We start from the raw sequence: 26,515 nt of genomic DNA, 5'->3' as shown, positions 1-26,515 counted from the left end.
AACAAAGAAGTTACCTTCAAACACAACCCATGCACAGCGATTTGCCTCCCTTTTAGAAATGCTGCGCTTCAGTTAGTTCTTTGGTTTTCAGATTAAGGCGCTTCAGATAAAGGATTACCATGATTCTACTGCTTAATGGCACAAAAACAAGGAGATAGCGTTATTTTTCCAGAGCAAATGGACTTATGCTATAGTGCTGCGTATAATACTCATGGACAAATTATTCAGTCTGTCGTAGCAGGAATAATTTGGACATCTCCAGCATGAAAAAATACATACGGTAGGCGTGGAACAGCTGCTGAAACAGCAAAATGACCCAAAGCAGCTCAGCTGGCATCACTGTCAGCACGCTTACCTGAAGCTGCTGCTTCTTCTTATTATTATTTTTATTTACGAGCAGCATACAAGCAGCTTTCCAGTATTTTAAAGGAGTTCTTTGACAGCTGGTGCAATGGGTTGCGATAAACAGAGAACTGGAAATGGGTTTAGCTTCATATCCATGGCTCATAATGATGCATGAAAGAAAAAATCAGACGTCCTTAACTTCTATAATTATTTTCTCTCTTTTGACAAATACCAAGGTCTTACTGGCAGTGGGAGCTGGTGGGTTTATGGGAAATGTAGTCTTGAGTTGAAGAAATGTTATCTATTACATCACAGTTCTGACATAGAGGCTATCAATGTCAGCACCGTTCTCTTAGTTCTTAATAGTGATTTCAAGGCTGAGAGATGCAGCACCTTTAATGCAATCGGCCATATTGTCAGTGAGGTGTTGACCTCAGTGTAGGTTCGAGATAAAATAAAGGTTGAATGAAAATCTGTGCATAAATTTAGATTCCCGGCTTGCTGAAATGTCAGTTTCACGAAAAATCCTGATAAGTAGCATCAACATTGACATGCCATTGATCACAGAGCTCTGAAACTGCACCAAAGAGAGAAATTATTCATTTTTGGAAAGCAGGTTGCATGCAGCAAAAAGACAGAAGAAATGAAGGAAAATAGCAGAGGACAAGTGAGAGAAAACAGAGCTGGAAAGGACACAACTCCTTCATGCTGTGTAACTACCTCTCCACGGGACAAGTGGGTCAAAAGATAAAGGGGGAGAGGGAGTTGTAGGGATGAGAGAGCTGCAGTGAGGAGAGAGAGGGGGGAGAAAAGGTGAGTGCTGATGTCTGTCACCTGCTCGCGTCACATGTTAAAACAGTTCAACACAATCAATCTGGCCAGAGACACCTACACCTACACAGTCTGTGATCATTCATGGATTCACCTTAAATCCATTCATCTGTTAAGCAAAAAAATACATCCCCCGTTTTCACCGCGGCGTCCACACTGTCCGTTACCTCTTTCTTATATCGAAGCTGGTTGTATATTGGAGGCTTCTGCGACGCCTCGATCTTCACTTCCTGTGTGGACGTCCGGTACGAGGGGTTACTGTAGGTCAGGTTGCTCACTCCCGGGTCAGCAAACTTTGACTTCTTATGTCTGTCAAACAGGAAGAAAACAGTTCGTGGCTTATAATGTGAACTATGTGCAGCGTAGCCGACGTCACGACGCCCTCTGTTCAGGATATGGGACAAAGAAAATGAAGAAACAGAGGACTGACCTGTAAATAATCAAAGCAGCAATGAGGATCAGGATTGCCAGGACGGTCAGAACTCCACCAATCACATAGCTGATATGAAGTCCTTCTCCTTCAACAGATGACACAGATATCAGTGACTAACCCTGGTGGCTTTGCTCAACACAACATGAGACAGATCTTAATGCGTTTAGCTTAGCTTAGCTTCACCCGTCGCAGGGACGGAGGGTAGTTGTGGGAAAGACTCCCTTATTTACAGCCTGTCAGCGTTCACATCATCTCAAACTCAAGACGCAGTTGCAGGTCTGATTGCGTTTCTCCTGCTACGTTAACACTGAAAGAACTCAAACTTTGAGTGACAGCTGTGTGACTGCAGAGCTGCTCCTGTGAGGGTTAAAAATACTGTGCATCTTGTACGTATATCACCATAAACACTTCAAAACAGCTTTTATTGAGTTGTTGTTTTAATTTATCTGTTGAGTTTGCATGTTTTATTATTAGCATTAGCATTGTTATTACCTCATTTCATTTGTATTTTGTCACTTTAAAGACAGACTTTGGTTGGCTTCAGCATCCATATTTGTTTCCTTTTTCAGACACTTCCGTATCATTTGTGCAGATATATCAGGGCAGTTTCCCAGTCGTAATTGCTCGGTGGTTGATGTGAACGCTATTCACAAGTTGGAAACTGGTAATTACTGTCACTCCCACACAAAGTTACTGTGGCATTAGCAAAGCTAAAATGGAAGCGGGGGAAACTTGGAAAATACACGCTCTTACAACTCAAAAGCTGTTATCATGTTAGCTAACAAGCTAGATACAAACAGGCACAACCAACTTTTACCTAGCTGCCAAACAAACAAGATACAAGGTGTGAATAAGAGGCTGTTGCAAGGTGTTCTTTCACACTTTCCATACAGCTACGCTAGCAGTTTCCCCCTACTTCCAGTCTTTGAGCTAAGCTAGGCTAAACTCATGCTGGACTCATCTCATGGATGAAAGCACTGCGTTGCTTCGCTGCAGAGCTGAACGTTTGTTCCTTTCAGAGCACACGTGATGTGCAAACGGCCGAGGAGAGGAGTCTGTCGAGTGCTTACCATGAGGAGCCGTCACCACGTTGCTCAAGCAGCCTTCCTCGTTCAGGTTCTTGTCAGTGCAGCTGCAACAATAAGACAGAATCTCAGAGAATGGGACTTGCAGTTTTTTCCAGGGTCTTTGGGAAGAGGTTGTGTAGTATTACTGCTGGTTCAAAGCCTCATTGTGTTTCCTGATGAACAATTACATAATACTCTTCTATGGGATGAGAAAACCCTCCAACCTTTCAGTTCATAAAAGGCTTGAGAGCACTCACAGTTTTTTTTCTTTTGAGCAAAATGAACATGCTTGTTCATGCTTATTCATGTTCATTTTTCCAATCACTGCTCTTTCTTATAGAGCACCTCTTTAATTGAGGTGAACTCAGTTGAAAACCCGGCAGCATCTTGTGCTGTAACGTGCTGCTAATAGACACAGATTGAAAAACAAAAGCTGCGTTTGACGTAGCAGCGATGCCACAGGTGTGTTTTCCCAGTGGGATAAGTGACAGCACTCTGACATGTGTTTAACATTTTGGAGCAGGTAGAGTGATGAATCACGTCCTGTTAAGAAACTACTCCAGTGGAGAAGCAGACGTACTTCACCACTGAGGGTCCTCGGTGTGGAGTCTCTGTTGGAGCTTTGGGGATCTTGTTGGGGACGGGAGTGCTGCTGGTTCCTCTGGCAGGAGCGGTGGGGACGTAACCTGAAACTGTTAAATACATGCAGATCAGAGCCTGAACTTCTGGTTTAGTTCACGTTTTGGTGATTTAAGATATGTTTTCACACTGTATTTCCTTTAGCCTGGGATAACTGTGGCTGGGATAATCCTGCTATGAAAACTTCTTAGCAGCTAAGAATATGGGATTAGGGCTAAAACTTGCTGGCAAGGTCCCGTTTGGTCCAACATTAAAAAATCCGGTGAACACTGCACAAACACTCACTGGTGGAGCAGGGTCGCCCATCTGGCTCATCAGGGCAGGCGCACACAAAGCTGTTGGTCTTGGCGAAGCAGAGGTGAGTGCAGCCGCCATTATTCACCCCACAGAGGTTGGTACCTGAATGAGAGGAGAGGAGTACTGACAAGTGGCACCGAACAGTCTGAGAGGTTTATTTGAAAGCGTTTACTGATCTGGTCAGAATGATGAGATCTGAATTCTGAACGTTCTTTCTCTACTTAACAATTTACAGAAAAGATGCTCGAACAAATCCATCACGTTCAATTAATTAACGTCACGGCCACTGGGATCAGATTTCTTTTGACAATCCCTGCAGCAAAAAAGGTTACTGAATGTTAAAGGTTACTAACGAGCTTCTGTCCAATTAACAAGCTTCTTGTAAATCCATGTGACTGCTAATTAAAAGTGTTGCTTTGTTCTCACACGGTGCACAGGGACGTAACAACAGAAACAAATCCGATGAGGTTAATTTCCTCCACACAAGAAAACTCCAAGACTCTCTTTTTGAACTTTATATAAATCTCTCTAGACTACATGACCAAGTGGAAGATGCCTATTGATGGAAAAGCACTATAAAAGGTGGGATGCTGGTGTTTGTTTAACATGACGATGCTACGAGTTACAGGTGTCCCTATCCAAAGAGAACCTCACACAAACTCAATCTGAGCGTAGGAAGCTCCGACCATGAACATTTTCAGCTTCATTTTTGTTCAGATTTCTTCTTCTTGGGGGCTGCAGTCTGCAGTGTTGTCATGAAAATATCCAGCTAACATGTAATCAAACAGCTACGAGTGACTCATATTGACTATTTTAGATCAAATTAGTATAAATTCCTGCGTCAAATGGCAGTTTAATTACATCTTCAAAATGATGTTTTTCTAATGAAAAACAACAAACTGAACACCAAACTGATCTCCTCTGCCCCTACGTTCACTGCCTTATATATTCCAAGCTCACACATTCACATCAGTCTCCGCTGGTTCAACACTTTGTGCATCAGTGTCCTCACAGGAAGCGCTGATTCACACAGTGAGGTCTCTGCTGTCTCTGTGTCAGCTGGCGGCGTCAGAAGAAAAGCCTCCTCACCTGTCTGTCTGTGAGGCGACACCACTATAATGTCCATGAGGCCCTCCACGTTGGCCAGCACGGTTTCCTTGTTCCGGCCGGTGTGCTTGTCCACCCGTTGGATGGACTTAGTCTGCCAGTCTGTCCAGTAGATCCAGCGGTCTTGCTGCGAGAGTCGGGAGAAAGGAGTTAGAGGGGAGGACACCGGCTTCAACTGGGGAAACGAGGGAGAAGAAGAGAGGAGAGGGGAAAAACACAGACAAGGAGCAGGGGTATGGGAGGAAGAAAGGGAAGGGAGAGAGGAGGAAGAAAAATGAGGGTCAGAGTGGAAGGGAAGAAGAAGAAATGGTTAAGTCGAATGAGTTCAGCATGAGTTGGAGGACGGAGAGACGACCAGCGAGAGCCACACGGTGAACCAATGAGTGAAAGAGAGCAGGTGAGTGGAGGAGGCAGCCAGGAGGAAGGGTCAGCCCAGTGATTGAAAGCTGAAGGTGAGGAGGGGTGAGGGGGGGTACCTGCGTGAGGGCGAACGGGTGGGACACCGGGCTGACGAGGATCTGACGCAGTTTCCCGTTCAGGTCCGAGCTCTCGATTCTGTCCAAGTGGGCGTCCACCCAGAAGATCCTGCAGGACGGCACGATTCAAAAACACACGTCTTTAAGCTGCAAGTACAGCTAAGCTACGTTAGCATGTGAGTGAATGGCATGTAGCACGCAACATTCACACTGATGCCAGCATTTAACATTTAGCTTTAACACTGCCTGCACATACATTAGCATGCTATATGTTAACGCTAGCATGGGAACATGTTCACAGAGGCATGTTTACATGATAACATAAGGACAAACTGATGCCTTCCAGTGCAACTCTGCAATAAACATTGTCATCTTTAGGTCATACGTGTTGTACTGAATTACATAATATTGCAAATATTTAGGGTATCCATATCTTGTACTTTTCTGTATTTATATGGTGCTTTACTGTCCTTCCTCAGACACGCTTTGCTGTCTCACCTGCGAGTGTCATAGTCCAGAGTGAGGCCGTTGGGCCAGCCCAGATCGGTGTTGATCAGAACCTTCCGGTCCGAGCCGTCCAGGTGAGATCGCTCAATCTTTGCAATGTGACCCCAGTCAGTCCAGAACAGGAACCTGCAGAGACGAGGCTAAACTGGTGAGGAAACTTTCGATCGTACTGATAAACCAAAAAAATACCTGCATCTGTGTGACCCTAAAGCCCCCTCTGCTCCGCTCTCACCCTTTGCTCGGGAACACAGCGATGGCTCGCGGTTCATCCAGACTGTTGTTGACCAGGACTTTGCGGCTCGTTCCGTCCAGGCGGGCTACCTCGATGGTGTTGCGCCCAGTGTCGGTCCAGTACATGTTCCTGGACACCCAGTCTACAGCCAGTCCGTCTGTGGTCTTCAGGCCCTGGCTGATCACCGTCTCCATGCCACTGCCGTCCAGGTTCGAACGCCTGAACAACAAAGTCAGGGTGGTTGACATATGACACGATATGGTAACCATTGTTTTTGTTCTGCTCTATCTTAATGTCAGATAACTTTTCAGTTATTTTGGTATAAGTAACATTTTTAATTTTTCACTTTTTTGAAGGAAATAATTTGTCAAAGTGGGATTCAAAGTCTTTTTTCTTTCTCTATAAAAAGAAAAAAGACTGACTATCAACAATAACACAAAGGCAAACATCATCCAGAATCTGCCTTTCTTTCCATCATCTACTGTATTTTTAAAGTATCTCCAGATGACAGCCAACGACTGACCTTGATAAACACAATAATGAGAAAATGAATGTAATGAAAGCTAAAGCAGAAATGGCAAGAGCGAGTTTACGTGTAGACATGCTTGTGTTCACACCTGATAACGTCCAGGGTGACGTCGGTGTAGTAAAGTTTCCCGTCCACGCTGTCGTAGTCCAGCGAGATGACGTTGTGCAGCTCGGGCACCGGCACGTGCACGTCGGTGTGGTCGTTGGTGTCCAGGGAGATCCTGCGCACGCTGACGCGGTTGGAGAAGAGCAGGAACGTCTCCGGCGAGTCGTCACATGACCTGCCGTCTCCCTTGAGCAGGATGCCAGTGGGACAGGCGCAGGACGTGCCGTTGGGACGAGGCAGGCACAGGTGGGTGCAGCCCCCGTTCCTCCTGCCGCACTTATTAAAACCTGAACGGGCCAGAGACAGAAGGACTGATGCTTCACATAAAGCAGGAACACAGACGGCCTTTCCTCACACGTGTCGCACTGCTTCTGCAACTACACTGAAAACAGAAGCTAACAACAAGACAACGAGACAAACAGCTCTCTTTAGTCAGAGGCAAATGTGCTCTTCTGATTGGACGGCTGAGGAAAAGCTGTTGAACGCTCCTCCAGAAACATGAAACTGGCCACGTGGACATAAAAGCAGGCACCCGAAGCCCTAAATGCTTCAAACCCAGTGGAATCAGCTCGGAAAGAGTTGGCCTCTACTGCTAAACCACATCTAAAGAGTTCACCGCCCAAAACAGAATAATGTGAGGACACCAAAAACAGACATGGAGGAATACAATCCAGGGGAACCACAAAAATGAATAAAGTGAGAGTGAAACAAAGGTCACTGAGCAGAATTACGAAGCTGAGAAACCTGCAAACTACAAACACAACACGCTGTGTAGAGCAGGTCCTGAGATACTGACGAGGAAGTAAAGGAATCAGCAGCCTGTTTGTAACGCAGGTGCTCTGCTCAGAGTATGTGGCCTCAAAGCTCAAGCTGAGTGAACAGAAATCCACTTCCTGTCCCTGGACTCACCCAGTGGCCTGTCCCTGTCCACGGCCTGGATGTCCATCAGGCCCGGCAGGTTGGCTCGCACCGTGATGGTGTTGGTCCCGGTGTTCTTGTCGGCTCGCTGGATGCTGCGGCTCTGCCAGTCGGTCCAGTAGATGTGGGAGCCCAGCAGGGTTAAACCATACGGGTGCTGGACTGGAGTCACGAGGGTGCGGCGATTCTGCCCGTTCAGGTCGGACGACTCGATCCGCTGGATGGGAGAGCGATGACAGGGGTTACCGCCGTGAAATGTTTTTCTCGTCATGCATTTACATTTTAGACAGTTAGCAGTTTGCCAGTTCACCTTCACATCGCAATTTGTTTGTGACGTGAAACTTCGTGTGACATCACCAGGCGTCATTACTGACCTCGGTGTGAGCGTCGGCCCACAGTAACTGTGAGCCGGCCATGTCGATGGCCAGGCCGTTGGGCCAGCCCAGGTTGTTACTGATGAGGACCACGCGGTCTGATCCATCCATCGCTGAGCGCTCCAGCTTAGCGTGCTCCCCCCAGTCTGTCCAGTATAAATAACTGGAGAAGTGAGAGGGAGAGAGATCAGACAGTGTGAGGAGACTAAAAGTAGGATGGAGATACTGTGTGAGAAAACAGCGAAGTAAAAAGCTTCAGCAGCCTCACCCCATCTCATGGTAGAGGGCGATGGCTCGAGGGCTGTCCAGGTTTTGCCAGACGAGGACTTTCCTCATGGAGCCGTCCAGGTTGGCCACCTCGATGCGGTTGGTTCCCGTGTCCGTCCAGTAGATCTTCCTGCCGACAGCGTCCACCGCCAGGCCATCGGTAGTCATCAGTCCTGCGTGGAGAGACGCACACGTGGAGTCAAGACGCCGTGACCGGGTGGAGTTAAACAGCATCGCACAGGTAAACCGTCCTCACCTGTAGATATGATGTCCTCGTGCGCTTTTCCGTTGATGTTGGCTCTGCTGATTTTCTTCAGCGTGCTGTCCGACCAATACACTTTTCCTGCGGGAGGCGCCACATACGCACGTAAGGATTCTACATCAGAGGTCTTTTTGAAAAAAAAAACTGGCATATTAAAACTTTGAGAAGACGAGCGAACCTTCTTTGGGGTCGACCCCGATGGCGATGGTGTTCTTCATGGAGCTATTCACAGCCAGGACCACATCCGCGAAATAGGGGATATCCAAGGAAACCATCCTGATGTCTGTCCTCCGCGCAAAGATCAGGAAGCTGCTCATCCCTGCACACACACACACGCACGCACGCACGCACGCACGCACGCACGCACGCACGCACGCACACACACACACACACACACACACACACACACACACACACGCACACACACGCACCCACAGCACCAGCCGGTCAGAATACAAAGGGAGCTAACGTGCTTTTATCTTCCTGACAAAAGCTTTTGGCATTAACGCTTTGAACCTGTTTTTGCACAGTTTTACAGGCTTAAAAATATATTTTTCTGGGATTTTATCCCAACTATTGTTTTTCTTTTTGTACTTTCTTTTGAAATGAAAGTGTTTTGAGTTTTGGCACTACCTCTCCCATCATGCCTTTGGTGATGCACATTCTGCAGTATAATGCAGGCTTACAGGTCAATGAGTTACATCAGATGTGGGAATCTGAGCTGTAAACATGAATGCTAAGACAACAATAAATCTTAATCTTAATAAAGTTATAATGAGCTTCTTCTATATGTGGTTTATGAGCACATTTCTGGGCATTTATCTTGTCCAACATGGAAACTGCGATGCTCCCTCCATTTAAATATCTGGGTCAAATGTTTCTGAAATGCAGACAGAGGTCGTTTCGTACCAGGCGTGCACGTCTTCCCATCCGTCTGCAGGTTGATGCCGGTGGGACAGGCACAGCTGGAGGCTTTGGGAGCAGGAGCCAGAAGACAGAGGTGGCTGCAGCCTCCATTATTCACCGAGCACGGGTTTTGCACTACAGATGGAGACACACAAACAGACTCAGCTCACCCACCGTCCTACTTTCTAGGTCATCTTAGAAGCAGGGAACGGAAAGAGAATGGAAGGATTCGAAGCACACAACACTTGCAGATACAGAGAGCAAAACCCTTCGGGGGACACAGGAGGGGCCCACACATCAGTGAGATCAGTGAGGTTTCAGTTTGGTATGAGCCCCGAGGCTCTCTGCCCTCTCACCAGCGATCTGCGTTCATCTTACCTGTAATCCTCCCAGTGTCAGCAGAGACACGGGATCTGAGCTCAGAGAAAAGGCGGCAAAAAAACAGCAAAAAGAGACAGAAGATTGTTTTTCTTTGGTCACAAGGGACTGAACAAGAGGACAAGTTAAGTGTCGTCCATAAGCACACAAGGCACCATTTCCATTCATATAGTTCATATCTCTGAATTTGAAGTAAAATAATGACTTTTAAGTGAGTGAAATGTTGAATGAATTAAATTAGAGCTTCTTCGAGGTCTATACTAAATAAACATGATGTGCTTCTACTACGCACAACCAGACATCTGACTGTTTAACCCTCTGCTGCTTTTCTCATTAGCTAAGCTAATGCTAACAGGGCCAGCCGCTCTGTATTTCAGAACCCTAGATTCCCTTTTTTCACGCTACTAAAAATGGTGAGACTTCCTGCACTGACTGATTTAAAATGATGAAGGTCTGAACTAAAGCACTGTAGTCATTATTTCTTTCATTTCAGATGCAACAATTCCAGACAAAACACTGTCACCGCCGGACTTCTTGCTGATTGCGCTGCACATGCACGCTTCAGCCGTGATCTACCACCGACCTGTGTCCCGTAGCCGGTGGAACATGTGAATGTCCATGAGGTTCTCCAGGTTTTCGGCCAGCGTGTGTCGGCCCAAGCCGGTGAGCTTGTCGGCGCTCTGGATGCTCTTGGATTGCCAGTCTGTCCAGTACAGCTTGTCCTGATGTACGGTCAGGCCAAAGGGGTGGGGCAGCTGGCTGCCAATCAACACCTGTTCGCAAAAACAGGAGCACAGAGTTTAGTTTGGTGCTGAATGAACAGAACAGCAGTGTGAAAACATCAGCTTTATGAGGATAAACGTGAACAGCCTTCACCTGTCGGTCAGAACCATCAAAGTTGCCAAACTCAATAGTCTTCATGCCGGCGTCGGCCCAGTACAGGCGTTTGGTCTCGTAGTCAATGGCGAGCCCGTTGGGCCACGTCAGATTGGATGAGATGATGACGATGCGACTGGAGGAGTCCATCCCTGCACGCTCGATCTTTGGGTTGGCACCCCAGTCGGTCCAGTACATGAAACTACGAATAAAGTGAACGAATGAATGAGAGCGCCATGCAAAGATCAGCTTTACACGTCACTCGTTAAACCTTTTTAATCATCTCACCCTCCGATCGGGTCGACGACGATGTCCCTGGGCCGGTCCAGGTTCTCCCATATCAGGACAGTCCGCATGCTCCCATCGGCATTAGAAACCTCGATGCGATCCGTACCTGAGACACCCAAGACGCAACATGAAGTCCAAGAGCAGGTGACAGCACATAACACACCGGAAATATGGATTTATGCAACAATACGTGAAATGGGGCCGTTTACCAGCATCGGTCCAGTAGAGCTTACTGGTCACCCAGTCAATGGCCAAACCTGCTGGACTCTCCAGACTGGTGTCCACCACCACCTGGAAAAACAGGGACAGCAGAGATCTGAATGTTCTGAGCCTCAGGTTATATCTGGAACATCTGAGCCCTACGACGAGCTCAGATCCACACTTAAAAATAAAGACAGATAACACCTGACATCAACGACATCTGACACTGACACTGATGAACCAGGAGGATAAATATTAAGACATAATTACTTCTCACATTATTATTACATTTTTTTTAGACTTGATGACCAGAGTGTTTTTGTTTATGGGGTCTTATGTGTGTTGTTTCTGGGCCTCTGCAGGTCGACTTTGTGCTGTGGACGACACAGAGAGCTGAATCTGACACAGAGCAACCGAGCTCCACTCCGACACGATCCTCTACAGAGCATGAATTGCTGTTGCACTGTCACATCGACCCCAGCAGGTGGCAGTATTGCACAGACTTAAATCCTACTGTCCTCTGCTGCTGCTGCTGCTGCTGCTCTCTGATAAGTCCGGGACGGATGATGAGAGACGGTGGGATTTGAGCTGAGCTCAGACTGCACACGTCACTGACCTCCTGCTTGGTGCCGTTCCACAGCGCTCTGTTGATGGAGTCGGTGGTGACATCCGTCCAGTAGATGTAGCCGTCTTTGGCGTCCCAGTCCAGCGCCACGGCGTTGCGCACATCAGCCAGAGGGATGACATCATCGGACATGTCCTCTGTATCGAAGCTGACTCGTCGGATGTCCGTCCTTCGGGCAAAAAGCAGGAACTTGTCAAGACCTGATTAAAGACCAAAGGTCTTCTGTCAGTCTTCTAGGTTTAACAGTGGGGTCAACAGTGAACACAGCAAAACAGCACTAACTCACAGACAACGAGCAGCCCTGAGAGGGCGAATCCAACCAAAGCGACTGATCAATAACATGAATCATAACTCACACAGTTATCCAGAATGATGATAAGACAATGTTTTAGAATGTTTTCATGATCACAGGGTGGGCCAGTGTCACAGGGTGAACGTAACCAGCCCATTTTGTTAGCTGCACTCAACTTTCACATGTCAAATTTTCACATCCTCTGACAACCCACAGTCAGGCAGATTACATGCATGTGACCGGATTATCTTTTCTCAATTAACGCTGAAACACTGACTGTTGAATCAGTGGATTTTCCTTTAGCTCCGACTCTCTATGAGCCGCACAGACCAAAGGTGACAGACCAAAGTTACAAAAATGTTCTGTGGGTTGTGGATGTCTTGTAGTAAAAACTAAAAACTACATCAAGAAATTACTTCAATTGTATCTTAATGCATTCAGTAACTGTAGTTATCGTAACATTAATGAATAAACATGGCACATCCACTCACACATGACACGTCTCAGCTGCAGGCGCTGAGGCACTCACCGTCGGCACAGTTGTAGTGGTCCACCTTCTTGAAGCCGGTGGGACAGGCGCAGGTGTACGTCTTGTTGCTGGGGAGACACAGGTGGCTGCAGCCCCCGTTGTTGCTGCCACAGCGGTTCCTGCCACCTACAGGAGAGACAGAGAATAACGGCTCAGTGCATTTTGGTTTCAACCGGTTCTCGTTCCCAGAGTGTCGGAGCATGAAGCTTTCGAACACGCTGATGCTGTAAACTGGTGGTTAGGTTTAGGCCCCATGACTACTTGATTAATTTAGGAAAATTCACTCTTGGTTTCTCAGGGGACACGACGCCCAGTCTCCTGCGTCAAAGTCATGTTTGTCTGACCCATCCATCCACCCGCCGTCCTCCATCTGCTGGCTTTCTCGCTCTTTATGCTCTGAGTGTCTAATACTGCTGTTGGCGGGTTTGCAGTGGAGTTGGTTGAAAACCTGAAGCATCTCACACAGACGCTGAAGTTGTGCCGAAGGGCGCGACAAAGCGTCGTTATTTGACGCTCTGGGAAAGAGACCAGGCTCTCAATGGTTTGTGTGGTGTGATGCAATCGACCACGGACAATTTCACGCATGGCCGATGTCTCCAAAATAATGCTGTGAGGAACAAGTTTTAATGACTGAGAGCAGTCAGCAAAACTCCAAAAATAAAGAAATTTCCTTTGAACTGATTTAAGAGGCATTTCGTTTCTTTTCAGATATATGCATTCAAAGGAAGAGCTCAACATTTGGGAATATGCTTGTTTACTTTCTGCAGTTCTGCATTTATATGCAAAAGCACAACTTGTGGATTTGACATTTCTGTTTGTGTAAGAATTAAACAAACAAGGCAGAACATGTTGAGTGAGCTTCACAGACGCTGGCAGGAAGTCTTCTTCTTCCGGATGGAGCGAGGTTATCAGGCTTTACGCTGAGCTTAACTTCTTCACTTTTCATGTCATCATTTACTGTCAGGGACAACGCACATTGATCAACGTGGCTGTAAACATGCTCGTGTTAGCCAAAAGGCTCATCTTCAGCTGCTGTGCCTCGGCCAGATGCTAAATTAGCCATTGGAACCACAATGAAACCCACAAAATGTAAAACAGCAAACAGCTGAACGGGATGCGAGGCCTCAAAGAGTCAGGCAGCATCACGCAAAGCAGGACGTTTACAGTGCAGGCAGTTAATACAGAACAACGCTAAGCAGACAGGCGGTAAAAACACGGCAACATGAAATCACATCATATTACAGGAGAAGAAGGTGAAACCAGAAGGGAAGCGACCTGATGAGCAGACTAAAAGCCACGAACACGAGAGCAGACATGGAAAGTGTCTGTGTGCTTTTCGATCAAGCTGAGCGTCGATGCTGAGGAACATGAGAGTCATTATATCATCTTTAATGAAAGGATGTTCCAAAGCCGGCTGTCTGCTCGGAAGATGTTCTCCCCCTCGGGAACAACTGCGTCCCCTCTTACTCTTGATCTGCTTAATCTCTCGCCAACGTTTTTCTGAAAAATGGTTGTAGCAAATGTGCTAATCCATTAAGAATTTTGTTTATTGGAGAAACACTGTGCAATTCAATACGACTTCCCAGCAAAGGAGAGCGCATCTAGGAAATGTGTCAGTCGTGGCTTTTAGGTTTATTTTCCAGGGCCTGGAGAGCTTGTTTTTACAGATCGGACAGGCTTTATTATGGCATCAGCGGTAAGAGACCGAGTGGTTCCACAGTTTGTTGTATGTGAGCGTGGAAATAAACCGCTGCAGCTTCAGGTGTCTCTGCAAGCAAATCTGAAAATGTTTAGGTTAGGTTTTTCCAATAACTTGCTTTTTTTTTTTTTTTTTTTTGAAGTGATGACACCAAGGAATTTAAAACTGGAATGGAAATTTTCCATTATCTGTTTAAGTTGAAGAGCAGCTTACTCACACGTTTCTCACGTATAAAGTCCTGAATCATATGCAGTAATACACCTTCATATTTAGTGGACAGACATGAGAACAGAGTAAATACGTCGAGCTAGTCCTTTAACTATGAAGCATGAGAGAACGCAGTACATCCTTTATGTATCTCACACTGGATATAAATACTGAAGAGTTCTATTTGCGAAACCAGCTGAAGTGCACATGGACTGCAGAGCCTTCTGCTCCTCTGACGGTCGCAGCGTGAGTTCGGCTCTGTTCCACTCACACATGAGCCTGACCTCCCTCTGCCAGCACAGAGGCAGCTCCAGAGTCCACATCAGCGCTGCACCGCGACACTGTTTTATCAGCATGATAAGCAAAACTTTCTCTTGGCCAGAACTCAAGTTCAACACGGTTTGTTAGTAAAGAACACAAGTCTTTGCTGTCATGCTGATAAAATACCTCGACCGGCCAGTTCACTGCAGGGTCTAACGCCAGCGCACCGGATCACTCCATCACCTCTGGGTTTGCAGTTTCCGGTTCTCCACCCTTTTCTCCACCCTGACTGCTCGTTTGATGTGTTGTTCAGCATTTTGTCCGCCTGCCTGCTGCATGACAACGTTTTCTACTGCTTCAGGCTGCACGCTTGGCGGCTCTTTGTTCTCGCCCAGAATTCACCTGAGAAAAACCCAACCAATCACAGGCAGATTTGAAGGGATGTGGATGGATGTGGACCACGCAGCCATGTGAGGAGCCTCTAAGCCGCATGAATGGAGAACGCCGCTTTTCTTTAGCCTTCAACTCAAGCTGAATGAAACTTTTTACAGATACAAGGTTCTCACAGGACAGCGGCAGCCAAAATCTAACATCATCAGTGTGGACTTCATCCATTTCTTGGTCCTGTTTATCAAGATCAATGTTCTGAACTCCTCCATCGTGACGCTGCTGAGTCGCTGTTTCCTGACCTTGCTGTCATTTGACAACAATGACAGAAGCAGATACAGAATGTTCACAACAACAAGAACAACAACAGCAACAACAACAACAACGCAGCCTTTCATAAAACTTATTAAAACACACAGAGCAGCGTGTTCTGTGATGAACCGGCCTTCACCAACATTACACCTCCACCTTCCACTTCATTTAGCTCCCATCTGTCCTCTGATTGTCCCACAGGGGGCACTGGCTGCTCTCACTCGAGGTGTGGACTAATTCCTGGGACGTTTCAGGGATGTTTCACAAACTTTAAAGCTAACGTTTAAACACGGCCGCGCACCGACCTGCAGGCTGCCTCTGGGGGTGCAGGGTGTGGATGTCCATGGGGAAGTGCAGCTTGTTGCGGATGATCTCCTGGTTCTTGCCCGTGAATTTATTCGCACTGTTGATGCTCTTGGTGTGCCAGTCAGTCCAGTAGAGGCTGTCCTCGAACACCGTGATGGCAAACGGGTGTGGCAGGCCTACAGAGAGAGAGAGAGTCAGAGGTTTGAGAGAGGCTGATGAAGTGAGCAGTAACACCAGCAATGGCATTTTACAACAGAGTGAGCAAAAATATAATGATTCAGTGAAGTTCACATGGACGTTTAAGTCCAAACGCAGAAAGACGGAGAGATCAAATGTGCTTGGCTTGTCCCACCAGCGCTCTCTAAACATGCTCCCATTCAGCACTGTGGGCTTGGCTGATGTCATATCGTCCCCATTTCGAGCTGCTTTCAATTACTCTGCCTCTCATTGGCCTGTAGCTGGTTAAGTTGAGGCCAGAGTGGCCAAAAGCAGAGACGCTCCATCGGTTTCCTTATTTAATGTGATTTTTCCGTCCAGAATTTGAAAGCAAGATTGAAAACAGGCCTTAAACCGGGTCAGACTGATACTGGACTGATATCAGCCCGTTCTGGCCTTGGTCAGCAATAAAATTTTATTTGCTTTGTTGATTTGAATCATTTATATGGCCGCTTTTAATGGTGCGTATACAGTTTGCGAGCTCTAATCCAAGAACAGTCGTAGAAGTTTCCCTTTAATTGAAGACTTTTAGTGCCTGTTGATGGTCTAAAGAGGTTTTTTTGAGCGAAACAAGTGAAATGTACTAACTATCTGTGATTATTATATTTTATTAAGATGCTTCACATCTTGAGAACAGGATGCTTCTCAAACACACATAGTTTTCAAATGTTTTCTATATATAAATATATACAAAGAAATTTCTATTTGCAAATAAGCAATAATCAAAGTATAGCTTTGTCTGGCAGCCACCACCCACACTAAAGAGAAGAATGCTTCACGTTTAACCATTTGTTGTTCGAACGTTGGCCGATAATAATGTGCTCATGTAAAAGCCTGTCTCTTATAGCAGGACGCAGATTCTCGAGTCTTTAAAAAGTGGCTCCATCAGAAATTTGCATCAAGGGTTTGAGTCTGAGGCTACTTTTGTCTAACAAATTGTTGACTTGTGCTGAAAACCGTCAGTCTCAGTGTTCACAGCCCAAATCGGTGGAACCGTGGCCTAAATGCTAACACGTGTAAGAGGGAACTCCTCGCAGATTCGTCTCCATTGGGAACATCTGTTCAGGGTGACTCCTCCACACTCGTGCAAATTAACGTTCCCTTCCTCTCTCCAGCTTAATCCTCCTCCCGCTGAAGCAGTCGCACAACCGGTTGGATGAGGGTGCCAAATGGATGGAAAAAGTGATTTCTGCTGCTGCACAGAGCCGCGGTGGCGGTGTGGCGAGCGTGCTGGCGCAGCTCGTTTAATGACAGTGTTTTACAGCACAGCATAAATGTCAAGTGGTAAATGGCTAAAACTGGAGAGAGACCAGAATAATAATGAGCCACGAGGATCGGAGTAATTGTGTGAGTGTGCGCGCCTGAGTGTTAGCTCAATGAGACTAAAGTTTTAGCTTTTTAATCAACTGAAACGTTTCATGAGCGACAAACTGTTTGTTCCATGCCCACACGATCCGGGCGAATGCACGTATGTTAGTGTAGACGAACAAAGACTGTAAAGACGAACTGTGCAGACACAATGACGACAGTTGGTCCTGCAGAGAGCCTCGACAGATCTACTGTTTAACTGTAAAACACTCTGCTTAGTCCGTGTCTTGGTCACAGTTCTTTCATGTGTAACTGCTGTGGTGCACTCCTTCCATCCCCTCTCTTGAAAGGTGGATGTCACAGACTGTTACCCTGAAACGCTGCGAGAGGCGGATGTCTGATTTGGAGATAAAGTCTTGGAGGACATGGGAAACATTATACGAGCTGGCTGTTTGTTCCGCTTGCATTTTCATCATAAGTTACCTCTGCTTTCAGGGTACTGACCGTGCATCATAGATAAGAGAGGTCACACAGAACAAAGACTTTCTCTATTGGCTGCATACAGTTTACCTACACTGCCTGCCTGCATGGTTACATGTGGGTTTTCAGACAAGCGTTACATCATAGATGATGTTTCCTGGTGTGTTTGAGAGTTGTAGATATGTAGATTTCAGTTGAATTACTTGCATGGCGAAGCGCAGATGGACTCTGATGTCATTATGAGCCCTGCGTTTCCTTCCTCCTCTATATTACAGTACATCTGCCTGCTACTCGCACCTTAGCATTGTGTCCTGAGTGTGGCCTCCTATTGTTTGAAATATGAAATATATACACTTTGCAGCGGACACAGAGGGACTTTTCTTAAAGTACATGAAAAATACAAAGTAGTTTTATACGTTATTACAGAGGAAATGTGATTTTTTTGCTGAAGAATCAGTCAAGACAGTTGAAACGGAGACATTTTCCCCAGTCCTCAGACGAGGTCCAGGTGTGTGTGAGGTGATACTGGCTGGATGTGTGTGTGTTTTCTGATCTTATCCTACCATGAGGGAGCCAACAGTGCACCCTCTTCCCTCCTCTGAGTCATCGACAGCTCCGAGGCGCCTGGTTTTGATACGGTCACCTTCTTTCTTGTCGTCCCTGCACCCCCAGCCCCCCACTCCCGCTCCTCTTTTTCCGGGACAGCTGGAGGGAGCAGCTGCAGGCCGACAGGGCATCAAACGTCCCACCCAGCCTTCACAGTAATGTCCCCTTTAATCTACATGTGGCACCTCCCGGTCCTTTCACGCCTCGCCCGAATCTGTCACACTCTCTATCTGCAGGTCACCGGCGCCTCCAGCTGGACAGAACACTGCTCAGCTTAGAGTAAGGACGGCAACGCGGGGAAAGCTTCAACATGTCTCCTTCTTTTATGTTTTTTACAATACAGCCAACCACGTACAATCACTGTGACGCCAGATTCAGCTTTGTCATGTCTTTTATTCTGCACAGCCTATCTTACACTCTCCAAACACTGAATGTCAGAATCAGAATCAGAAATCAGAAAAAGCTTTATTGCCAAGAATGCTTTTACACATACGAGGAATTTTTTCTGGTGAAATTGGTGCATGACACATCTACTAAAATATGACACATCTACTAAAATAAGAGCATAAAAAATAACAATTTAAATATATATACACAAGTCTGTCAACAGGAGAGTCACACTGGAATAACTCCCACATTCACCGCATTCAAAAAAAAAGAAGAAATGCAGCAGGTCTCACTGGCTGTTTTCCATGTTTCATCACACTGAACGATACTTTGATAAACGGCTTAATGGATGACAACACATTTCCTCTGAAGGGATGCCATGGTGTCAAAGGTTTGGGTACCGCTGGTGTAGGCCGAAAAGCCACTATGTCTAATTTTAACGTTCTGACTTGGCGACCCCTAGTGGTAGTATCAGAGAACTGCCTACACATTGTGGATATTCATGACCCTCAGAGGATGAAGCCTAATGACTGCAGTGAGTCACCATTAGGCCAAAGGTATTACTTGTATATGTAACTGCCAAAACATATGGGTAGACTGGCATGAAATTTAGTGCATTCATGCTCTCCAGAGGAAGAACCACGTCCACTTTGGACCTGAGCTTTCCTCGAGCGTCACCTTCTGGGAATAAGATTGGCTCTGCACACATGAAACTTCAGTCTAGTTGGTCAATTTCCATAAAGTCTTCTCTCCAGAGGATCAGCACTTTATATTTTATGACCCCACTGCCGAGTACACTAACTACAGCGCTCGGCGACACCTTGTTCCTTGGTGAAATTGAAGATATTGTGGTAAGATGTGTGAGCTGAGCTGTTGTCCACAAGGGGGCACTGTTTCATTAGTCTATTGCCATTATTGACCACAGGACTGATTGTCCAGTGTATCGTCATGCAGCAGACAGATCACTGCAGCACACAACGCTTGTCCTCAGGTTGATGTAGTCAGTGATCACGTCATGCCTACACACACACACACACACAGACACACACACACACACACACACACACACACACCCTTCTCTTCCTGTCCCCCACCTCAAGCTGCACAGGTGTGCAGACTGGATAGTGGCGTTATCCATAACACCCATCTGCTGTCCAGCTCCAGTGACAGAGGAGCTGGCACACATCCAGCTAGTGCTCTCAGTCACACACACACACACACACACACACACACACACACACACACACACACAGAAGACTATAGGTGTAGGGAGATAGACACTCGTTAACATTCCTGGGCAAAGCAGCTCTGAATGTAAGTATGCACACACACACACACACACACACACACACACACACACACACACACACACACACACACACACACACACACACGTCCCATTTGTCCTGTGTGTTGTCTGAGCAAACAGAGGCTGTGGAGGAAGGACAGGGCCAATTACAGCCTTTTATCCTGAGAGCACACATCATTAAGGAGAGCTCACAGGGCTGATGGCGCACACGCGCACACACACACACACACACACACACACACACACACACACACACGCACACGCACACGCACACACACACACACACACACACGCACACGCACGCACGCACGCACACACGCACACGCACGCGCACGCGCACACACACGCACACACACGTTTCCCTGTCCCTCTCTCTTTTCACACTCTTAAACACTCTTGTTCGTCACTGATGTGCCTCCACTCTTTCTTTCACTTTCTGCTGAAACGTGCTCACACTTCACAATTTCGAACACGTCATCGCTCCAAAACTCATCATCCACGCGGCCTTTTTGTGACCACTGTGAACTGATTTCTTGACTTTGAAAACTTCCATTTATGATTTGTAATCTATGTCTCACAGTCATCTGCATTAATCTGAATAACTGACCGCTGACAAACTGCCTTCAAGTGTTTCTTGTCCCGCTAATGTCCCGCTAATCTGCAGCGATCAGGGCGACGCAGCGGCAAACAACAAAGTATCAGGACAAAACCCGAAAAATAAACCTGACTGCAACACAAAGTCCAGACTGAGTGTTTGAGACACATCAGAACACTGCCTGCTCCAATCTGTAAATGCCAGATCCCCAATTTTAGTGCACAAGCCCAGGCTTCACTGCAGGAACCAACAACATAAACAGAGGCATGCGCAGCTTTATGTTGTCATTTATGGGCTTCAGTGTGTGTGTGTGTGTGTGTGTGTGCATTTCAGTGGTAGGCACATGTATAGGCTCTTTAATGGAAATATGTCATTGATTAACTCCACATGGTATAATAAAGTAGCACCAGCATCCTATATCTATCCTCTGCGTGTGCTTCTTTGTGCGTGTGTGTGTGTGTGTGAGGTCATTAATGAGAATCTGAGCTGCAGCCAGATCTCCGTACACCACATCTCTTGTGCTCACTCAGAACTTTTAATGAAAAAAACGTCAGCAACTTCAGGATACTTCTGGCTGCTGGATGCACGACTAACAAAGCCTCATGTTCATCGAGACGTTAGCGATAAGAAAACCTCCTGCGCTGTGCTAGAACTCAATCAGGTGCGGGTCAAAGGCGGGCGATGAAAAGAGCATCAAAGACTGAAAGCGCCTGAACCAACTCAACACATCTTGTTATTTATGTGAACATTTTGTGCGAACGGGAGAATGAGCTGTGTGCTTGGTGTATGCTTTGAACGATACACCCAGAAAACAAACTCAGCGTTTACTGCCTTCGTTTCTTAAAGATCTGTCTCCATAACCGACCGTGTCATCTTAAATATCTCAACCAAGTGCAGAATAATCTGCATTAGCAGCGAGAAAACTTCGTGACAGATTTCATCCTTTCTGCTCGGACCTGTGATGAAATCTGCAGTGAAGTTTCTGTTAATGTCAAACACAACATTTCATAGTCTGACTTCACGAGTAAAGGCTTCCACCAGCCAGCCACGGGGCTTTTATTGTGAAGCAGCCGCAGCTTCCTCTAAGGAAACTGCAAAATGTCTTTGTTTGAGATATGTTTGGTGTTATTTTTGAACTGGTCCTTCATACCCAACCGTAGCCAGAGGAGACAGACAGCAGGCAGGACTTTACCGTGGCTGATGACGGCCTTGCGGTTGCGTCCGTCCAGGTCGGCCCTCTCGATGACATGGTGCTTGGCATCCACCCAGTACATGCGGCGGCCGGCGTAGTCGATGGTGAGGCCATTGGGCCAGAACAGGTGCGTGTCTGCGATGACCCGCCGGTTGGAGCCGTCCATGTTGGCGTACTCGATGCGAGGCGTGTTGCCCCAGTCCGTCCAGTAGATCTTCCTGAGGAGGGAAGCGGGACAGCCGCGGTCAGTGAGCTTGTTTACACCTGCTGGAGCGAAGCTGTTTGAGCAGCGTCTGCTAGAGTCAAGAGGTAAACACGACTGCTGTCAGCATTCAAGACACGCCAGATGTCTGATATAACAAAATGTCTCCTCTGTCCTCCACGTTCACGTCCTCCTCATCATCACTCATCTGTTCTGACCGGCCTTGGAAGAAAGAGCTACTTTTATTTTTTTGATATTTTTCAATTATCCCATGCAAATGAGCTACCTAATAAGCTGAATGAGTTTCGGAGCTTAACATTTCTCTGGGGCTTCATCCGAAAGTCTCTCCTGTCACTGCCGCATGAGAAACTGGGGATGAAAACACACTTTCATGAAATACTTGTTCCACACAGATGCTCGCCCGTGGGCACTGCTGTGCTGCCAAACTTTAATCCCTGCTCTGCTGCTACACTACAACTGGGACGCATCCAGAGGGGATATATACAGTATATATGAGCGTGTGTGTAAACCTGAAACCATCTGCAGTGAATTATACAGTTTGTGTGGATTTGGACTCGTACCCCTCTATGGGGTGCAACGCGATGGCTCGGGGCTTCTCCATGTTCTGCCACAGCAGCACCTTGCGGTGCGTCCCATCCAGGTTGGCCACCTCGATGCGGGACGTCCCCGAGTCTGTCCAGTACAACTTATCATGGATCCAGTCTATGGCCAGTCCGCCTAAATGGGAGAAAACCAGTTTAAATTAGTCTGAATATGAACCTGTTTTACAGTAAACTGTTCTATGACATCATGTTTTCATGTCTTAACGTCTTTTTGTTCGTTGTTTGTTTACTCCGTGTTATTTTTCTGAATGTTTCAGCGATCGATCCCTAAACACGTTCGAGAGAAAGGCAAAGACACTCACTTCTTTCTTTTACTAGTTTTGGGAAGTGTGTGTACTGGCTTTCATCCTGAGAGTTACAGCAGTACATCAATACCACTTTAATGTCTGTGCAGTGAATATGAAGCTACAGCTAGAATGTTAGCGTAGCTTAGCATGAAGACTGGAAACAGGGGGAAACAGCTAGCCTGGCTCTCTCCAAAGGTAACAAAATCACCTACCAGCACCTCTAAAACTCACTAATTACTTCACTTTGGTTTTCAATTTCAATTTAAATATTCCTTTATTAGTCCTGCGAGGGGAAATTCCAAATTACAGCAGCATCAATAAAGCAGGTAGAGTAATATAAGAAGTGCATACGAATTAAAAACAACATCAGTATATATACAAGAGTGAGAATTTTAAATAAAAAATAGAAAGAAACGTCATCCTAAGAAATTGTAAGAAATTGTAAATAGTATTTATTATTTAGGTATTTATAGTGTTTATTTATCTGGACAAACACTAAGTGTTGTGGTTTTGCAGGGCTTGTGTGCCAGACTATTTGTTGACAGGGCACAGTGACCTCTCCTGGTTGCCAAGACAGCAAATAAATGTATTTCCCACAACCACTGCTTCATCGAACTGAGCTGAGAGAGAGAGAGAAAGACGGGAAGAGCAACTAAAAGGAACAAAACAGAGATAAAAGGAAAAGAAAAAATAACAACGACAAGAAATACTGAAAAGAAAACACAGTAAGAAAGAGGGTGAAGCAGACCAAAATGAAAAGAGAGCTCAAGAGAAAGAACGCAAGAAGCAAGAGAAGGAAAGAAAAACACAAGGTGACTGAAAATAAGAGAAACAGGAAGCAAAAAAAAAGACTTGAGTTTGAACAGTATTGATGTCATATTGCTGAACTCATATGAACAAGGTGATGGATGAAGTGAGGGAGAGCAGAAGTATCGGCGAGCAGAAAGCAGCAGACTTGAATAAATTGGATAAATGATAAATGAGCCTGTTGCCCCGCATTTGAACCTGCGTCTTATTGGCTGCCGTACCCACCTGGGCTCTCCAGACCGGTGGAGACGACCTCCTCCACGTTGGAGCCGTTGAGGTTGGCCTTCATGATGCGGTCCAGCGTCACGTCGGACCAGAAGACCAGCTCGCGGCTGTGGTGGAAGTCCAGGGCGATGGCGTTCTCCAGGTTGTTGAGCAGCAGGGTGTACTCGGAGCGGTGCGGCAGAACCTGACGGATGTCGATGCGATTGGCGAACAGCAGCACCGGCTCTGGACCTGAAGGAGGATGGAAGACCGACGGGGACGGAGAAGATGTGAATTAAAGTGGAAAGCAAAACACGAAGAGGCCAAGCGGGAAGTGAAAGTTGGACAGAAAAGTGGAGGGAGACAAAAAAGTTTGAGTGAGGAGCGATGGTCACTTTTAATAACGGCGAGCATTAATCTCACTGGAGGCGAAGGTCTGGGTCCTGGCAGCTGCCTGACAGACAGTCCTGACCTGGGTTTCACTCTGGTCTGCAGCAGATTGATGGGCTGCTGTACCAGGCCTGCACTCTACCTTCGCTGCATATCTAAATCTAGTCCAGACCCTCCGAATGAGCCAATCTCATTCTAAATCCAAGACCCCGGGGCAGAGGAATGGAGTCAGTTACTGCTGCAGCAAATATAAACACTATGCAACCGTGTTTTTATTGGAGGTCAAACCTTGGAGACTCTCCGTGGTCACATGTCAAGGTTGAAATACAGTACAGTGTTTTTACCCAGAGCTTTGCAGCTGCGCTTGTCGGGTCGGAGCTCGTAGCCCTGGACGCACCAGCACTGGAACCCCCCCTCCGTGTTGGTACAGCCCTGGCTGCAGTAGCCTTCTTCAGCACACTCGTCCACATCTGGAACGGACCACAGGGGCAGAGGACGAGAGGGGAGGGACGGAGAGATGGTGAGGGGTTAGCGTTAGGTGAAGAACTGATTCAGGAACACATCCTACATCCTGCTGCATCCCTTAAATTTCAAATTCACTTGTTGACCTCGCAAACACACCTGTACAGTCTGGAAACAAATGTCAGGTAGATTTTATTGTGTCTGCACGAGTTTCTGGCAACAGAAACGGCGGCAGAAATCCCAGTTTCGGGTCCACACCGAATCCTAATCAATAAGTTCTCAGCCCCAAGCTCAACTTTCCATGAAGTTACGTGGAAATGTGTTCATACTTTGAGGAAAATCCCGCTGGAATAAAGAAAAGCTCAGTCCAAAGAGTGAACACAAACTGTGTGAGGTGCAGCAAAACGTCGATTTCTTTCCCTACTTCATTATTTCAACTTGTTCTTTTGAAATATTTTGCTAAGAAAATACTACCTGTTTGGTTTTTTTATTTACTTTTCTTATTGCACCGACTAATTTATCTTGGCGTAGACTCACCCTGACGTCCAATCTAAACTTTTACTTTGGCAATACAAGGTTCACTCACTAAATTAAATGGCTCCCTATCCTCCTTACATGTTATAAATATACATTTCTCCCCAAAACCAGCTCATAAAGTTGTGAACACAAAGTCCCGAGTGGTGGAAACGAGTTGCTCAGCAGCACAAAGACAATCCTTTTCTAGTAAAATCACATTCAGGAGGTCAGTGAAGCTATCACACGCTTAACACACAGAAGCAACTGACCAATCAGCAGAGGTCATGAACATTCACACCCCCAGCCTGCTCCCTCGCTTTCAATGCATTGTGATGTGCACACACACACTCTCTCACACACGCAGACACACACACACACACACACACACACACACACACACACACACACACACACGCGGTCGTACCCTGGCAGGCTCTGCCGTCGTCCATCAGTCGGTATCCAGTGTGACAGGTGCATTGGACCAGTCCTCTGACCATCTGACACTTCTGGGAGCAGCCTCCGTTATTCTGGTTACAGTTGCCCTCGCTGGAGCGCGGACCTGTGTGCAGCGGCGAAGCGTTTCAGGAACATGAACACAGCCTGCTGGTTGAGTGCGGACGCAGCCGCACGCTGTAAGAAGGATCTGCCTCATCTGGAGCCCTGACATGTTTCAGGTCCAGGCAAAGAAATCTCAACAGAGCCAGTGCAGACTGTTCCTGATGCACGCTGGATGGTGCCAAATGATTCTGGTGAGAGCCTGACCTTTCCTCTAGCGCCACCATTAGGCCGAAATCTTTCACTTTCATGTCCCACAAGACGGACCCTGACGTTATCTGGTGACTCTCTGACTTTTCAAAAAATAGAAGCGTAAAGAAATTTACTGCAGCGAGTCATGAATCCTTTCAATTCACTGCATGAGCTCTCCTTTTATTTCCAATTATCCATCCAATTATTATTATTGTTTCAACCTCCTGACAGATTGCATAAAAAACTGCTGAGCGCATTAATAACACAGTAATAAGTCAAACACGGAAAACTTCCCAGTAAGTACAGGCTATTTGCAACAATGCAGTACCAACACTCACTGCATTTGACAGGGTAAAAAGCGGCTGATGTCAAGCTGTCAAATGTGAAATTAAAGTGAAATTAATAACAAATGACACCTACTGACAACAGTCGATGAATCTGAATGAACTTTCATTGTGTTTAATGCTCAGGTCGGTCTTCATGACACTGTTTTGGCAGCTTTAGTGCTACTTGATGCTTTGAGGAAAA

General features: G+C 46.5%; 1 protein-coding gene across 4 annotated transcripts in view; it reads right to left on the bottom strand.

Annotated features, from left to right (window-relative positions):
- Window positions 1–26,515, bottom strand: part of lrp4 (low density lipoprotein receptor-related protein 4) — a 109,611-nt gene that overhangs the window by 3,528 nt on the left and 79,568 nt on the right. For 2 of the 4 annotated variants that reach the window (XM_076733718.1, XM_076733741.1), the window contains 28 exons: window positions 25,665–25,799; window positions 24,607–24,732; window positions 23,894–24,124; window positions 22,533–22,689; window positions 21,750–21,967; window positions 15,656–15,832; window positions 12,485–12,610; window positions 11,655–11,863; window positions 11,047–11,128; window positions 10,838–10,943; window positions 10,550–10,751; window positions 10,257–10,446; window positions 9,299–9,430; window positions 8,568–8,708; window positions 8,384–8,470; window positions 8,129–8,300; window positions 7,861–8,023; window positions 7,478–7,703; window positions 6,552–6,855; window positions 5,935–6,153; window positions 5,694–5,828; window positions 5,196–5,304; window positions 4,702–4,894; window positions 3,601–3,714; window positions 3,257–3,368; window positions 2,680–2,741; window positions 1,607–1,694; window positions 1,344–1,485 (listed from right to left, as the gene is read on the bottom strand). In XM_076733718.1, the coding sequence (XP_076589833.1) occupies window positions 1,344–1,485; window positions 1,607–1,694; window positions 2,680–2,741; window positions 3,257–3,368; window positions 3,601–3,714; window positions 4,702–4,894; window positions 5,196–5,304; window positions 5,694–5,828; window positions 5,935–6,153; window positions 6,552–6,855; window positions 7,478–7,703; window positions 7,861–8,023; window positions 8,129–8,300; window positions 8,384–8,470; window positions 8,568–8,708; window positions 9,299–9,430; window positions 10,257–10,446; window positions 10,550–10,751; window positions 10,838–10,943; window positions 11,047–11,128; window positions 11,655–11,863; window positions 12,485–12,610; window positions 15,656–15,832; window positions 21,750–21,967; window positions 22,533–22,689; window positions 23,894–24,124; window positions 24,607–24,732; window positions 25,665–25,799 (4,358 nt within the window). Of the gene's footprint in view, window positions 1–1,065; window positions 1,128–1,343; window positions 1,486–1,606; window positions 1,695–2,679; window positions 2,742–3,256; window positions 3,369–3,600; window positions 3,715–4,701; window positions 4,895–5,195; window positions 5,305–5,693; window positions 5,829–5,934; window positions 6,154–6,551; window positions 6,856–7,477; window positions 7,704–7,860; window positions 8,024–8,128; window positions 8,301–8,383; window positions 8,471–8,567; window positions 8,709–9,298; window positions 9,431–10,256; window positions 10,447–10,549; window positions 10,752–10,837; window positions 10,944–11,046; window positions 11,129–11,654; window positions 11,864–12,484; window positions 12,611–15,655; window positions 15,833–21,749; window positions 21,968–22,532; window positions 22,690–23,893; window positions 24,125–24,606; window positions 24,733–25,664; window positions 25,800–26,515 lie in introns of all 4 variants that reach the window. The other 2 variants (XM_076733733.1, XM_076733726.1) reach the window with 2 other exon arrangements.

The sequence above is a fragment of the Chaetodon auriga genome, chromosome 1 (assembly GCF_051107435.1).
Source record: "Chaetodon auriga isolate fChaAug3 chromosome 1, fChaAug3.hap1, whole genome shotgun sequence".
Taxonomy (NCBI): Eukaryota; Metazoa; Chordata; class Actinopteri; order Chaetodontiformes; family Chaetodontidae; genus Chaetodon; species Chaetodon auriga.
The sequence above is the reverse complement of the archived record's forward strand: the minus strand, read 5'-3'. Positions and strand labels throughout refer to the sequence as shown.